Source organism: Oncorhynchus mykiss, chromosome 22, assembly GCF_013265735.2.
Source record: "Oncorhynchus mykiss isolate Arlee chromosome 22, USDA_OmykA_1.1, whole genome shotgun sequence".
NCBI lineage: Eukaryota > Metazoa > Chordata > Actinopteri > Salmoniformes > Salmonidae > Oncorhynchus > Oncorhynchus mykiss.
Genome location: NC_048586.1, coordinates 51,418,010 through 51,434,623, shown reverse-complemented (window position 1 = coordinate 51,434,623; position 16,614 = coordinate 51,418,010). Strand labels below are relative to the sequence as shown.

At 39.6% G+C, this 16,614-nt stretch overlaps 1 protein-coding gene across 2 annotated transcripts in view; it reads left to right on the top strand.

The window, feature by feature from the left end:
- tspearb (thrombospondin-type laminin G domain and EAR repeats b) overlaps window positions 1-16,614 on the top strand; it is a 50,552-nt gene that overhangs the window by 11,809 nt on the left and 22,129 nt on the right. For both annotated transcript variants that reach the window (XM_036959510.1, XM_036959511.1), the window contains 6 exons: window positions 4,444-4,670; window positions 4,804-4,894; window positions 5,243-5,402; window positions 11,099-11,230; window positions 11,542-11,774; window positions 16,326-16,515. In XM_036959510.1, the coding sequence (XP_036815405.1) occupies window positions 4,444-4,670; window positions 4,804-4,894; window positions 5,243-5,402; window positions 11,099-11,230; window positions 11,542-11,774; window positions 16,326-16,515 (1,033 nt within the window). The remainder of the gene's footprint in view (window positions 1-4,443; window positions 4,671-4,803; window positions 4,895-5,242; window positions 5,403-11,098; window positions 11,231-11,541; window positions 11,775-16,325; window positions 16,516-16,614) is intronic.

Sequence of the window (16,614 nt, the reverse complement as noted above, 5' to 3'; positions counted from 1 at the left end):
ATAGTTCTAATATAGTTCTAATATAGTTCTAATATAGTTCTAAAATAGTTCTAATATAGTTCTAATATAGTTCTAATATAGTTCTAATAGAGTTCTAAAATAGTTCTAAAATAGTTCTAAAATAGTTCTAATATAGTTCTAATATAGTTCTAATATAGTTCTAATATAGTTCTAATATAGTTCTAATATAGTTCTAAAATAGTTCTAATATAGTTCTAATATAGTTCTAAAATAGTTCTAATATAGTTCTAAAATAGTTCTAATATAGTTCTAATATAGTTCTAATAGAGTTCTAAAATAGTTCTAATATAGTTCTAAAATAGTTCTAATATAGTTCTAATATAGTTCTAAAATAGTTCTAATATAGTTCTAATATAGTTCTAATATAGTTCTAATATAGTTCTAAAATAGTTCTAAAATAGTTCTAATATAGTTCTAAAATAGTTCTAATATAGTTCTAATATAGTTCTAATGTAGTTCTAATATAGTTCTAATATAGTTCTAAAATAGTTCTAAAATAGTTCTAATATAGTTCTAATAGAGTTCTAAAATAGTTCTAATATAGTTCTAATAGAGTTCTAATAGAGTTCTAAAATAGTTCTAATATAGTTCTAAAATAGTTCTAAAATAGTTCTAAAATAGTTCTAATATAGTTCTAATATAGTTCTAATATAGTTCTAATATAGTTCTAAAATAGTTCTAAAATAGTTCTAATATAGTTCTAATAGAGTTCTAAAATAGTTCTAATAGAGTTCTAATATAGTTCTAAAATAGTTCTAATATAGTTCTAAAATAGTTCTAAAATAGTTCTAAAATAGTTCTAATATAGTTCTAATATAGTTCTAAAATAGTTCTAAAATAGTTCTAAAATAGTTCTAATATAGTTCTAATATAGTTCTAATATAGTTCTAATATAGTTCTAAAATAGTTCTAAAATAGTTCTAATATAGTTCTAATATAGTTCTAATATAGTTCTAATATAGTTCTAAAATAGTTCTAAAATAGTTCTAATATAGTTCTAATAGAGTTCTAATATAGTTCTAATATAGTTCTAATATAGTTCTAATATAGTTCTAATATAGTTCTAATATAGTTCTAATAGAGTTCTAAAATAGTTCTAAAATAGTTCTAAAATAGTTCTAATATAGTTCTAATATAGTTCTAATATAGTTCTAATATAGTTCTAAAATAGTTCTAATATAGTTCTAAAATAGTTCTAATATAGTTCTAATATAGTTCTAATATAGTTCTAAAATAGTTCTAAAATAGTTCTAATATAGTTCTAATATAGTTCTAATAGAGTTCTAAAATAGTTCTAATATAGTTCTAATAGAGTTCTAAAATAGTTCTAATATAGTTCTAATAGAGTTCTAATAGAGTTCTAAAATAGTTCTAATATAGTTCTAAAATAGTTCTAAAATAGTTCTAAAATAGTTCTAATATAGTTCTAAAATAGTTCTAATATAGTTCTAATATAGTTCTAATATAGTTCTAAAATAGTTCTAATATAGTTCTAATATAGTTCTAATAGAGTTCTAATATAGTTCTAATAGAGTTCTAAAATAGTTCTAATATAGTTCTAAAATAGTTCTAAAATAGTTCTAATATAGTTCTAAAATAGTTCTAAAATAGTTCTAAAATAGTTCTAATATAGTTCTAAAATAGTTCTAAAATAGTTCTAATATAGTTCTAAAATAGTTCTAATATAGTTCTAATATAGTTCTAATATAGTTCTAAAATAGTTCTAATATAGTTCTAATATAGTTCTAATATAGTTCTAAAATAGTTCTAATGTAGTTCTAAAATAGTTCTAATATAGTTCTAATATAGTTCTAATATAGTTCTAATATAGTTATAAAATAGTTCTAAAATAGTTCTAATATAGTTCTAAAATAGTTCTAATATAGTTCTAAAATAGTTCTAATATAGTTCTAATATAGTTCTAATATAGTTCTAATATAGTTCTAATATAGTTCTAATATAGTTCTAATATAGTTCTAAAATAGTTCTAATATAGTTCTAATATAGTTCTAAAATAGTTCTAAAATAGTTCTAATATAGTTCTAAAATAGTTCTAATATAGTTCTAATATAGTTCTAAAATAGTTCTAAAATAGTTCTAATATAGTTCTAATATAGTTCTAATATAGTTCTAAAATAGTTCTAATGTAGTTCTAAAATAGTTCTAATATAGTTCTAATATAGTTCTAATATAGTTCTAATATAGTTATAAAATAGTTCTAAAATAGTTCTAATATAGTTCTAATATAGTTCTAATATAGTTATAAAATAGTTCTAATATAGTTCTAAAATAGTTCTAATATAGTTCTAATATAGTTATAAAATAGTTCTAATATAGTTCTAATATAGTTCTAATATAGTTCTAAAATAGTTCTAATAGAGTTCTAAAATAGTTCTAAAATAGTTCTAATATAGTTCTAATATAGTTCTAAAATAGTTCTAATATAGTTCTAATAGAGTTCTAAAATAGTTCTAAAATAGTTCTAATATAGTTCTAATATAGTTCTAATATAGTTCTAATAGAGTTCTAAAATAGTTCTAAAATAGTTCTAATATAGTTCTAATATAGTTCTAATATAGTTCTAATAGAGTTCTAAAATAGTTCTAATATAGTTCTAATATAGTTCTAAAATAGTTCTAATAGAGTTCTAAAATAGTTCTAATATAGTTATAAAATAGTTCTAAAATAGTTCTAATATAGTTCTAAAATAGTTCTAATATAGTTATAAAATAGTTCTAATGTAGTTCTAAAATAGTTCTAATATAGTTCTAATATAGTTCTAATATAGTTCTAATATAGTTCTAATATAGTTCTAATATAGTTCTAAAATAGTTCTAATATAGTTCTAATATAGTTCTAAAATAGTTCTAAAATAGTTCTAATATAGTTCTAATATAGTTCTAATATAGTTCTAATATAGTTCTAATATAGTTCTAAAATAGTTCTAAAATAGTTCTAATATAGTTCTAATATAGTTCTAATATAGTTCTAATAGAGTTCTAAAATAGTTCTAAAATAGTTCTAATATAGTTCTAATATACACTCTGCAGCAGCAGGACATATGAATGATTATGTGGATTATAATTAATGGATATTGTTTTGTAGGGGTTGATATATTTTTCATTAGTGTGTCAAATCAGACAAATGTGAAGTCTGACATTACAAGTTTGCATTTTCTTCTGTGCTGGACAATTCTCAGCAACAAAGGAGCGGTCAATTTAAGATACTACATCTTTAAGTTTGAAAATGAAATATTTGAAAGATCTGTCTGTCCCTCAGTGTGTCCTGGATGTCCTGTTGGTCAGTGTCTGTCCCTCAGTGTGTCCTGGATGTCCTGTTGGTCAGTGTCTGTCCCTCAGTGTGTCCTGGATGTCCTGTTGGTCAGTGTCTGTCCCTCAGTGTGTCCTGGATGTCCTGTTGGTCAGTGTCTGTCTCTCAGTGTGTCCTGGATGTCCTGTTGGTCAGTGTCTGTCCCTCAGTGTGTCCTGGATGTCCTGTTGGTCAGTGTCTGTCCCTCAGTGTGTCCTGGATGTCCTGTTGGTCAGTGTCTGTCCCTCAGTGTGTCCTGGATGTCCTGTTGGTCAGTGTCTGTCCCTTAGTGTGTCCTGGATGTCCTGTTGGGCAGTGTCTGTCCCTCAGTGTGTCCTGGATGTCCTGTTGGTCAGTGTCTGTCCCTCAGTGTGTCCTGGATGTCCTGTTGGTCAGTGTCTGTCCCTCATTGTGTCCTGGATGTACCTGTCCTGTTGGTCAGTGTCTGTCCCTCAGTGTGTCCTGGATGTACCTGTCCTGTTGGTCAGTGTCTGTCCCTCAGTGTGTCCTGGATGTCCTGTTGGTCAGTGTCTGTCCCTCAGTGTGTCCTGGATGTCCTGTTGGTCAGTGTCTGTCCCTCAGTGTGTCCTGGATGTCCTGTTGGTCAGTGTCTGTCCCTCAGTGAGTCCTGGATGTCCTGTTGGTCAGTGTCTGTCCCTCAGTGTGTCATGGATGGACCTGTCCTGTTGGTCAGTGTCTGTCCCTCAGTGTGTCCTGGATGTCCTGTCCTGTTGGTCAGTGTCTGTCCCTCAGTGTGTCCTGGATGGACCTGTCCTGTTGGTCAGTGTCTGTCCCTCAGTGTGTCCTGGATGTCCTGTTGGTCAGTGTCTGTCCCTCAGTGTGTCCTGGATGTCCTGTTGGTCAGTGTCTGTCCCTCAGTGTGTCCTGGATGGACCTGTTGGTCAGTGTCTGTCCCTCAGTGTGTCCTGGATGTCCTGTTGGTCAGTGTCTGTCCCTCAGTGTGTCCTGGATGTCCTGTTGGTCAGTGTCTGTCCCTCAGTGTGTCCTGGATGTCCTGTTGGTCAGTGTCTGTCCCTCAGTGTGTCCTGGATGTACCTGTCCTGTTGTTTGTGTCTCTCCTTCATACTGTATATCCTGTCTCCTGTCCTCCAGAGGAACGAGTACATCTTCTCGTTGGTGGAGGAGGAGTCAGACCGGCTGCTGATTGGTCTACTTGTCTCTCAGGAGAGGCTCCACTTTTTGTTCCAGGGCCCGACAGGCAAGAAACGGATCACGTTTAGGGCGGTGCGGCTGGCGGACAACCACTGGCACACAGTGGTGGTGGCCGTCACCGGGCGCTATGCTACACTCAGAGTGGACTGCGGTATGGCCCTGGAACTGTGAGTCACTCACTCACTCACACACACACACACACACACACACACACACACACACACACACACACACACACACACACACACACACACACACACACACACACTACGACACCCTTGTTTTTTGTTCTCCCCCCAGGGTCTATGAGAAGCCTTTCCCCAGTGATCTCTGCACTGCCCACTCCAGGTTCTACATCGGCAGCAGGAGGCGGTGGAAAGGACTGTTCTCTGTGAGTTTCCCTCTCCGTTGTCCTCCTGCATGCTTTAAGTCTGGTCCCCAGAGTCTCTCTTCGTTGTCCTCCTGCATGCTTTAAGTCTGGTCCCTAGAGTCTCTCTTCGTTGTCCTCCTGCATGCTTTAAGTCTGGTCCCCAGAGTCTCTCTTCGTTGTCCTCCTACATGCTTTAAGTCTGGTCCCCAGAGTCTGTTGGATTCCGACCTGAGTTCATTCCTTTTTTTAATGCACTTTTCTCTCTACTCGTATTCTGATCTCGGCAGGGAACATTACCCATAACTAACGTCTCTCTCTATAATAGGGTATGCTACACATGGTCTGTTACTAACTCTCTCTCTTTCTCAGGGTCTGCTGCGACAGCTGGTTCTGTTGCCTGGGTCAGATGCTACCTCCCGAGTGTGTCCCTCTTCAGACCCCAGACTGGCAGTCCTCTCTGTCCCTCAGGCCCTGCTCACCATGCCCATCACACCCACTGGGAACGACATAGTCCCCCTGTATCCTTACGGTGAGTAGAGATGATACACTACCCTCTGTATCGTAGCAGTGAGTAGAGATGATATACTACCCTATATCCTCTGTCTCCTTATGGTGAGTAGAGATGATACACTACCCTCTGTATCGTTGCAGTGAGTAGAGATGATATACTACCCTATATCCTCTGTCTCCTTATGGTGAGTAGAGATGATACACTACCCTCTATCCATTTGTCTCCTTATGGTGAGTAGAGATGATACACTACCCTCTATCCTCTGTCTCCTTATGGTGAGTAGAGATGATATACTACCCTCTATCCATTTGTCTCCTTATGGTGAGTAGAGATGATACACTACCCTCTATCCTCTGTCTCCTTATGGTGAGTAGAGATGATATACTACCCTCTATCCTCTGTATCATTATGGTGAGTAGAGATGATACACTACCCTCTATCCTCTGTCTACTTATGGTGAGTAGAGATGATATACTACCCTCTATCCTCTGTATCATTATGGTGAGTAGAGATGATACACTACTCTCTATCCTCTGTATCATTATGGTGAGTTGAGATGATACACTACCCTCTATCCTCTGTCTCCTTATGGTGAGTAGAGATGATATACTACCCTCTATCCATTTGTCTCCTTATGGTGAGTAGAGATGATACACTACCCTCTATTCTCTGTATCATTATGGTGAGTAGAGATGATATACTATCCTCTGTCTCCTTATGGTGAGTAGAGATTATATACTATCCTCTGTCTCCTTATGGTGAGTAGAGATGATACACTACCCTCTACCCTCTGTATCATTATGGTATTATGGTGAGTAGAGATGATATACTATCCTCTGACTCCTTATGATGAGTAGAGATGATATACTATCCTCTGTCTCCTTATGGTGAGTAGAGATGATATACTATCCTCTGTCTCCTTATGGTGAGTAGAGATGATATACTATCCTCTGTCTCCTTATGGTGAGTAGAGATGATATACTACCCTCTATCCTCTGTATCATTATGGTGAGTAGAGATGATATACTACTCTCTATCCTCTGTATCATTATGGTGAGTAGAGATGATACACTACCCTCTATCCTCTGTATCATTATGGTGAGTAGAGATGATATACTACTCTCTATCCTCTGTATCATTATGGTGAGTAGAGATGATACACTACCCTCTATCCTCTGTATCATTATGGTGAGTAGAGATGATATACTACCCTCTATCCTCTGTATCATTATGGTGAGTAGAGATGATACACTACCCTCTATCCTCTGTATCATTATGGTGAGTAGAGATTATATACTACCCTCTATCCTCTGTATCATTATGGTGAGTAGAGATGATATACTACCCTTTATCCTCTGTATCATTATGGTGAGTAGAGATGATATACTACCCTCTATCCTCTGTATCATTATGGTGAGTAGAGATGATACACTACTCTCTATCCTCTGTATCATTATGGTGAGTAGAGATGATACACTACCCTCTATCCTCTGTATCATTATGGTGAGTAGAGATGATATACTACCCTCTATCCTCTGTATCATTATGGTGAGTAGAGATGATATACTATCCTCTGTCTCCTTATGGTGAGTAGAGATTATATACTATCCTCTGTCTCCTTATGGTGAGTAGAGATGATACACTACCCTCTACCCTCTGTATCATTATGGTATTATGGTGAGTAGAGATGATATACTATCCTCTGACTCCTTATGATGAGTAGAGATGATATACTATCCTCTGTCTCCTTATGGTGAGTAGAGATGATATACTATCCTCTGTCTCCTTATGGTGAGTAGAGATGATACACTACCCTCTATCCTCTGTATCCTTATGGTGAGTAGAGATGATACACTACCCTCTATCCTCTGTATCCTTATGGTGAGTAGAGATGATATACTACCCTCTATCCTCTGTATCATTATGGTGAGTAGAGATGATATACTACCCTCTATCCTCTGTATCATTATGGTGAGTAGAGATGATACACTACCCTCTATCCTCTGTATCATTATGGTGAGTAGAGATGATATACTACCCTCTATCCTCTGTATCATTATGGTGAGTAGAGATGATACACTACCCTCTATCCTCTGTATCATTATGGTGAGTAGAGATGATATACTACCCTCTATCCTCTGTATCATTATGGTGAGTAGAGATGATACACTACCCTCTATCCTCTGTATCATTATTGTGAGTAGAGATGATATACTACCCTCTATCCTCTGTATCATTATGGTGAGTAGAGATGATACACTACCCTCTATCCTCTGTATCATTATGGTGAGTAGAGATGATATACTACCCTCTATCCTCTGTATCATTATGGTGAGTAGAGATGATACACTACCCTCTATCCTCTGTATCATTATGGTGAGTAGAGATTATATACTACCCTCTATCCTCTGTATCATTATGGTGAGTAGAGATGATATACTACCCTTTATCCTCTGTATCATTATGGTGAGTAGAGATGATATACTACCCTCTATCCTCTGTATCATTATGGTGAGTAGAGATGATACACTACCCTCTATCCTCTGTATCATTATGGTGAGTAGAGATGATACACTACCCTCTATCCTCTGTATCATTATGGTGAGTAGAGATGATACACTACCCTCTATCCTCTGTATCATTATGGTGAGTAGAGATGATATACTACCCTCTATCCTCTGTATCATTACGGTGAGTAGAGATGATACACTACCCTCTATCCTCTGTATCATTATGGTGAGTAGAGATGATATACTACCCTCTATCCTCTGTATCATTATGGTGAGTAGAGATGATACACTACCCTCTATCCTCTGTATCATTATGGTGAGTAGAGATGATATACTACCCTCTATCCTCAGTATCATTATTGTGAGTAGAGATGATATACTACCCTCTATCCTCAGTATCATTATGGTGAGTAGAGATGATATACTACCCTCTATCCATTTGTCTCCTTATGGTGAGTAGAGATGATATACTACCCTCTATCCTCTGTATCATTATGGTGAGTAGAGATGATACACTACCCTCTATCCTCTGTATCATTATGGTGAGTAGAGATGATACACTACCCTCTATCCTCTGTATCATGATGGTGAGTAGAGATGATACACTACCCTCTATCCTCTGTATCATTATGGTGAGTAGAGATGATATCACGGTGAGTAGACCTGTGGACGGTTTTGCGTTGAGCTCTCCAAAACAATCACAATCTTCCTGGCGGATGATTATCTCTGTCCCTCCATGACTGGCTGGGTTTGGATTTGTTTTATAGCTGTAAATAGTTGTGTTGTGATGGTATGGTGAACAGGGTAACTGTATCTGTGAGTTGAGTCAGTGGTTGTGACAGTGATGTAGGGTCGGGTGTTTCATGTGTCTCTCTGTGAAAACACAGGGATGGGACCGTCTTGTTGTGTATACTGCCGTTCTCCTGATAGACACGGGGGAGGCTCAAATGACCTATTCCATAGATACAGTGCATTCGGAAAGTATTCAGACCCCTTGACTTCTTCCACATTTTGTTACGTTACAGCCTTATTCTAAAACGGATTCAATTGTATTTCCCCCTCATCAATCTAAGTTCACCGTCCGAGGTCCTGAGCGCTCTGTAGCACTGTAGCTCCATCAAGGATCTCTCTGTACTTTGCTCCGTTTATCTTTCCCTTGATCCTGACTAGTCTCACAGCCTCTGCCGCTGAGGCCGCTGTGTTCTTGGGGACCTTCAATGCTGCAGAAATGTGGTGGTCCCCTTCCCCAGATCTGTGCCTCGACACAATCCTGTCTCAGAGCTCTACGAACAATTCCTTCGACCTCATGGCTTGGGTTTTGCTCTGACATGCACTGTTAACTGTAAGACCTTATGTAGACAGGTGTGTGTCTTTCCAAATCATGTCCAATCAATTAAATTTACCACAGGTGGACTCCAATCCAGTTGTAGAAACATCTCAAGGATGATCAATGGAAACAGGATGCAGCAGAGCTCAATTTCGAGCCTCATAGCAAACAGTCTGAATACTTATGTAAAGAAGTTATTTCTGTTTTTATTTTATACATTTCCAAACATTTCTAAAACTAAAAATCTGTTTTAACTTTGTCATTATGGGGTTTTGTGTGTAGATTGATGAGGAAATAAGGCTGTAACGTAATTTTCTTTGGGGGGGGGGGTGGTCAAAGGGTCTGAATACTTTAGGAATGCACTGTATTTGGGCAGTAACTATAGGGCTTTGGTAAAAAAAAAAGTAGGGCACTATTTATTGAATATTGTGTGGTTTTGGGACCCAGGCATTGTGCAGGCTTAACAGAATGAAGACTATCAGAACGTTACTCTACCTGACGTCAGGTATAGCTACCGGATCCAAAACGAAACGATACATGGATCAATCACTAATTGTGTGTATTTAAGATCTCATTTGTTTGCTTCACCCTTTTTGATACTGTGAGTAGGATCCAAGCTAAACACTGCATTCAGACAGCTTGACTGATGTGTCTGGTCGTCCTCTGAGTGTGAAATCTGTCATTGAATACGTACTTATCGTTTTACTGCTGACAAACATTCATCATTAGTGATTCAGTGTGGGTTTTGGCACCTTCTCACTGCCGCGGCAGAACAATGAATCGTCTTTGTGAAACGGCGTAGATTTTGATTTTGGAAGCTCCTCGGCTCAACCGCTGCTAGCACATCAAGACGTCAACGTAAAACAGTCAGCAGCAAGGTTTAGTCGTGGCAGGACCACTGTGGAGATAAGACTCCAGGCTTGATGATGTTTTTATCATTGTTTATGTATGTAATGTCTCCATGTGGAGCAGTCTACCACTGTTACTTTGTAAATTGAATCAATCAATGTTTTTACACCTCTCAGGTTGGATCAACTTGAATTAATAGTTATATAACCTCATTGGCTAGGAGCTGTCAATACACATCAATATTGGTTAGGAGCTGTCAATACATCTCAATATTGGCTAGGAGCTGTCAATACACCTCAATATTGGTTAGGAGCTGTCAATACACATCAATATTGGCTAGGAGCTGTCAATACACATCAATATTGGCTAGGAGCTGTCAATACACCTCAATATTGGTTAGGAGCTGTCAATACATCTCAATATTGGTTAGGAGCTGTCAATACACATCAATATTGGTTAGGAGCTGTCAATACACATCAATATTGGTTAGGAGCTGTCAATACACATCAATATTGGCTAGGAGCTGTCAATACATCTCAATATTGGTTAGGAGCTGTCAATACACATCAGTGTTGGCTAGGAGCTGTCAATACACATCAATATTGGCTAGGAGCTGTCAATACATCTCAATATTGGTTAGGAGCTGTCAATACACATCAATATTGGCTAGGAGCTGTCAATACACATCAATATTGGTTAGGAGCTGTCAATACACATCAATATTGGCTAGGAGCTGTCAATACATCTCAATATTGGTTAGGAGCTGTCAATACACATCAATATTGGCTAGGAGCTGTCAATACACATCAATATTGGCTAGGAGCTGTCAATACACATCAATATTGGTTAGGAGCTGTCAATACACATCAATATTGGCTAGGAGCTGTCAATACACATCAGTGTTGTTTCCCCAAACATCTAGTCACCAGACATGTACGACAATTGAATAGGATCATCAGGATCAATTCAATTCCATTTACTTCAATTGAAATGAAATTCGACTCAATGCTCTCTCTCCTCCGTAACAGAGGCAGAAGTGTTCATAACCCCGGGGACCCAGCCTCCCTGTGCCAAGGCAGAGGAGGGCCAGCTGTGGTTTAACACACTGAAGAAAGGCCTGTTCCTATGTGATGGACGGCTGTGGATGCCTCTGCTGCAAGGTCAGATTTTTGTGTTTGACTGAAGTAATAGATTTCAGACCAGGAGTTAACATCCCTGGTTCTGCAGTGCCACAGGCATTGTCATGGTTTGGATTTTAATGGGAGACCAGGTGTGAAGAATTGAGCCAACTATGTTTGGTGAGGTGATTGGTGGAACCAGAGGTTGGTAGTTTGGCTCTGGTACTCCAGGACCAGGGTAACCTCTTCCTGGTCGAAATGTTGTCTTGTGTTCAGGAATAATCACTTATTCTATAGCGTAGATGCATCAGTGACAACCGACCAACTGAATAACGCTAGTCTCTAATGCACAGAGAAAGAGCGTCTGGACTATGTTGAAGACTACCAAGACCTTTACACCAACTCAGAGACGTTCGACATCGAGGTGTTCCACATCCCCTCCCAAGGACTGTTCGCTGCCACAGCCAATCGCGAGACCAAGCCGGGCTCTGGAATCTACAAGTGGGTGGATGGGAAGTTTCAAGTGTATCAGAACATCGTCACCTATGAAGCACGGGCATGGAAGTACTTCACTGTGGGCAACAAGGTGAGTACCTGTCTAGGTATGGTATATGATCAAAAGTAGTGCACTACAAAACAGAGTAGGGTGCCATTTGGGACAAAGTCCAAGATTTAAAGTCATCTTAATATGACTAGTGACTAGTTTGACTTGATAAACTTTCCCAGTGGCCATGGCTGGTTGGATGACATCATCTCAACCAGTTTAGCCTGCTGGATGAAGACTCCTCAGACCTCTGTCTATGAGGGTAATGGGGGGGGGGGGGGGAACATGACACCGGTCGAGTCTTTCTGCTCTCAACAACAGAGACTGCACCCCTAGAGCAAACACAACACAAACCCTGTGTAATGTCCACAGCTGCTCCCAGTCCCAGCACAGAGAGGTCTTTGATGTGGTCATGAACCTGAGGAAGAGGGAGCTGAAGGCTGCTGTCGTAAATCACACATGTATAATCACAGAAATGTATTTTGTCTGATGTTTATAATGATGATTTATGACCACCACCTCCCCACTTCCCCTTTAGTGTCATCTCACAGTTAATTACAGCTAGGAGTCAGAAGCCGTTTGGTTCTCTGTTCTGTCAACACCTGCTGCAGTGTACTTATCACTGGGCTGTGTCTGAAATGGCACCTTATTCCCTATATAGCGCACTACTTTTGACCAGAGACCTATGGGCCACGGTCAAAAGTAGTGCACTATGTAGGGAATAGGGTGCCATTTTGGACGGACATTAGGTGTTTTCTCACTCACCGTTGTTCATCTTGATTGTGTGTTACGTTATATTTGATGTGAAGAAAGATTGTAGTAAACTTGACTGTGAATGAACTGACATTTTACATCAGAAGACGCTCACTCAGAGTATAAAGTACACTGGAATGTATAGCGCACTATTTACGGGTCCTGACCAATTCTGCTATTTGTCGAGGGGTTTTTCCGCTGATCTTAACTTTTTTTTGTACATCGTGTCCCATGACCAAAAAGAGCCTCTGGACATCAGAACAGCATTCATTAACCTCGATTTGTATTAATATTTTTACTTCAATGAGTCAGCGGCACAGGACGTACTGCTCACCCAGGACCAGGCCCTAATCCCCGACACTCAACAGAGAAAGAGACGCCGATATAGAGGCTGACGTGCTGCTCACCCAGGGCCGGGCCCTAATCCCCGACACTATAGAGGCTGACGTACTGCTCACCCAGGGCCCTAATCCCTGACACTCAACAGAGAAAGAGATGCCGATATAGAGGCTGACGTGTGGGAACCCCGACGAAGCGAGAGAAAATAAACCACCATACAAAGCTCTCCCTCGCCCTCCATTTGGCAAGTCGGACCATAAATCTATCTTCCTGATTCCTGCTTACAAGCAAAATCTCAAACAGGATGTAATGCGCTTAATACGAAAGTGGTCAGATGCTAAGCTACAGGAACGTTCGCTAGCACAAATATGTTTCCGGGACTCATCCGATGGCATTGAGGAGTTCTCCACATCAGCTTCATTAATAAGTGTGTCAACGACATCGTCCCCACAGTGACCGTACGTACATATCCCAACCAGAAGCCATGAATTGTAGATAACATCTACACTGAACTAAAGGCTAGAGCTGCCGCCTTCAAGGACTAACCCGGACGCCAGCTAAGCCCTCCGACGAACCATCAAACAGGCAAAACGTCAATACAGGAACAAGATCAAATCCTACTACAATGGCTCTGCCGCTCATCAGATGTGTTAGGGCTTTCAAACTACTATAGACTACAAGGGGAAGCACAGCCGAGAGCTGCCCAGTGACACGAGCCTACCAGATGAGCTAAATGCCTTCTATGCTCACTTCGAGGCAAGTAACACTGAAACATGCATGAGAGCACCAGCTGTTCCGGACGACTGTGTGATCACACTCTCCGCAACCGGTGTGAGTAAGACAGGTCAACATTCACAAGGCTGCAGGGCCAGACGGATTACCAGGACGTGCATTCCGAGCTGTGTCTTCACTGATATTTTCAACCCCTCCTTGTCTGAGTCTGTAATACCAACATGTTTCAAGCAGACCACCATAGTGCCTGTGCCCAAGAACACTAAAGTAACCTGACTAAATGACTACCGACCTGTAGCACTCATGTCTGTAGCCATGAAGTGCTTTGAAAGGCTGGTCATGGCTCACACCATTATCCCAGAAACCCTAGACCCACTCCAATTTGCATACCGCCCAACAGATCCACAGATGATGCAATCTCTATTGCACTCCACACTGCCCTTTCCCACCTGGACAAAAGGAACACCTATGTGAGAATGCTGTTCATTGACTACAGCTCAGCGTTCAACACCATAGTGCCCTCAAAGCCCATCACTAAGCTAAGGACCCTGGGACTAAACACCTCCCTCTGCAACTGGATCCTGACGGGCCGTCCCCAGGTGGTAAGGGTAGGAACAACACATCCGCCACGCTGATCCTCAACACGGGGGTCCCTCAGGGGTGCGTGCTTAGTCCCCTCCTGTACTCCCAGTCTCTGTTATTATCTATGCATAGTCACTTTAATAACTCTAACTACATGTACATATTACCTCAATTACCTCGAAGAATTACCTCCACACTGACACATTGACTCTGTACCGGTACCCCCTGTATATACAGTGCCTTGCGAAAGTATTCGGCCCCCTTGAACTTTGCGACCTTTTGCCACATTTCAGGCTTCAAACATAAAGATATAAAACTGTATTTTTTTGTGAAGAATCAACAACAAGTGGGACACAATCATGAAGTGGAACGACATTTATTGGATATTTCAAACTTTTTTAACAAATCAAAAACTGAAAAATTGGGCGTGCAAAAGTATTCTAAAGTAATGGGCTCGTAAGTAAGCATTTCACTGTGAGGTCTACTACACCTGTTGTATTCAGCATTTCACTGTGAGGTCTACTACACCTGTTGTATTCAGCATTTCACTGTGAGGTCTACTACACCTGTTGTATTCAGCATTTCACTGTAAGGTCTACTACACCTGTTGTATTCAGCATTTCACTGTGAGGTCTACTACACCTGTTGTATTCAGCATTTCACTGTAAGGTCTACTACACCTGTTGTATTCAGCATTTCACTGTGAGGTCTACTACACCTGTTGTATTCAGCATTTCACTGTAAGGTCTACTACACCTGTTGTATTCAGCATTTCACTGTGAGGTCTACTACACCTGTTGTATTCAGCATTTCACTGTGAGGTCTACTACACCTGTTGTATTCAGCATTTCACTGTAAGGTCTACGACACCTGTTGTATTCAGCATTTCACTGTAAGGTCTACTACACCTGTTGTATTCAGCATTTCACTGTAAGGTCTACTACACCTGTTGTATTCAGCATTTTACTGTGAGGTCTACTACACCTGTTGTATTCAGCATTTCACAGTGAGGTCTACTACACCTGTTGTAGTCAGCATTTCACTGTAAGGTCTACTACACCTGTTGTATTCAGCATTTCACTGTGAGGTCTACTACACCTGTTGTATTCAGCATTTCACTGTAAGGTCTACTACACCTGTTGTATTCAGCATTTTACTGTGAGGTCTACTACACCTGTTGTATTCAGCATTTCACAGTGAGGTCTACTACACCTGTTGTATTCAGCATTTCACTGTAAGGTCTACTACACCTGTTGTATTCATCATTTCACTGTGAGGTCTACTACACCTGTTGTATTCAGCATTTCACTGTGAGGTCTACTACACCTGTTGTATTCAGCATTTCACTGTAAGGTCTACTACACCTGTTGTATTCAGCATTTCACTGTAAGGTCTACTACACCTGTTGTATTCAGCATTTTACTGTGAGGTCTACTACACCTGTTGTATTCAGCATTTCACAGTGAGGTCTACTACACCTGTTGTAGTCAGCATTTCACTGTAAGGTCTACTACACCTGTTGTATTCAGCATTTCACTGTAAGGTCTACTACACCTGTTGTATTCAGCATTTTACTGTGAGGTCTACTACACCTGTTGTAGTCAGCATTTCACTGTAAGGTCTACTACACCTGTTGTATTCAGCATTTCACTGTGAGGTCTACTACACCTGTTGTATTCAGCATTTCACTGTGAGGTCTACTACACCTGTTGTATTCAGCATTTCACTGTGAGGTCTACTACACCTGTTGTATTCAGCATTTCACTGTAAGGTCTACTACACCTGTTGTATTCAGCATTTCACTGTAAGGTCTACTACACCTGTTGTTTTCAGCATTTCACTGTGAGGTCTACTACACCTGTTGTATTCAGCATTTCACTGTAAGGTCTACTACACCTGTTGTATTCAGCATTTCACTGTAAGGTCTACTACACCTGTTGTATTCAGCATTTCACTGTAAGGTCTACTACACCTGTTGTTTTCAGCATTTCACTGTAAGGTCTACTACACCTGTTGTATTCAGCATTTCACTGTAAGGTCTACTACACCTGTTGTATTCAGCATTTCACTGTGAGGTCTACTACACCTGTTGTATTCAGCATTTCACTGTAAGGTCTACTACACCTGTTGTATTCGGCGCATGTGACAAATACAATTTGATATGATTTGATTGTCCTCCTGTCACAGATGTTCCTAGCAGTGGCTAACTCCAAGGGCCAGCCCGGCGGGGAGTGGGAGGAGTCAGTGATCTACAAGTGGAGCAGCAGGAAGTTAATGTTTCTACCTTATCAGACCATAGAGACACACAGTGCTCTGGACTGGGAGGCCTTCAGCATACAGGAACAACATTTCCTGGCTGTGGCCAATCACAGACGAGGTAAGGTACCCCCAATGGCAAATCACAGAACAGGTCATCTCAGAACTCAGAACTAAATCTTGTATGTGATGGCCAGCTAAGAGACAACAGGCGAGGGTA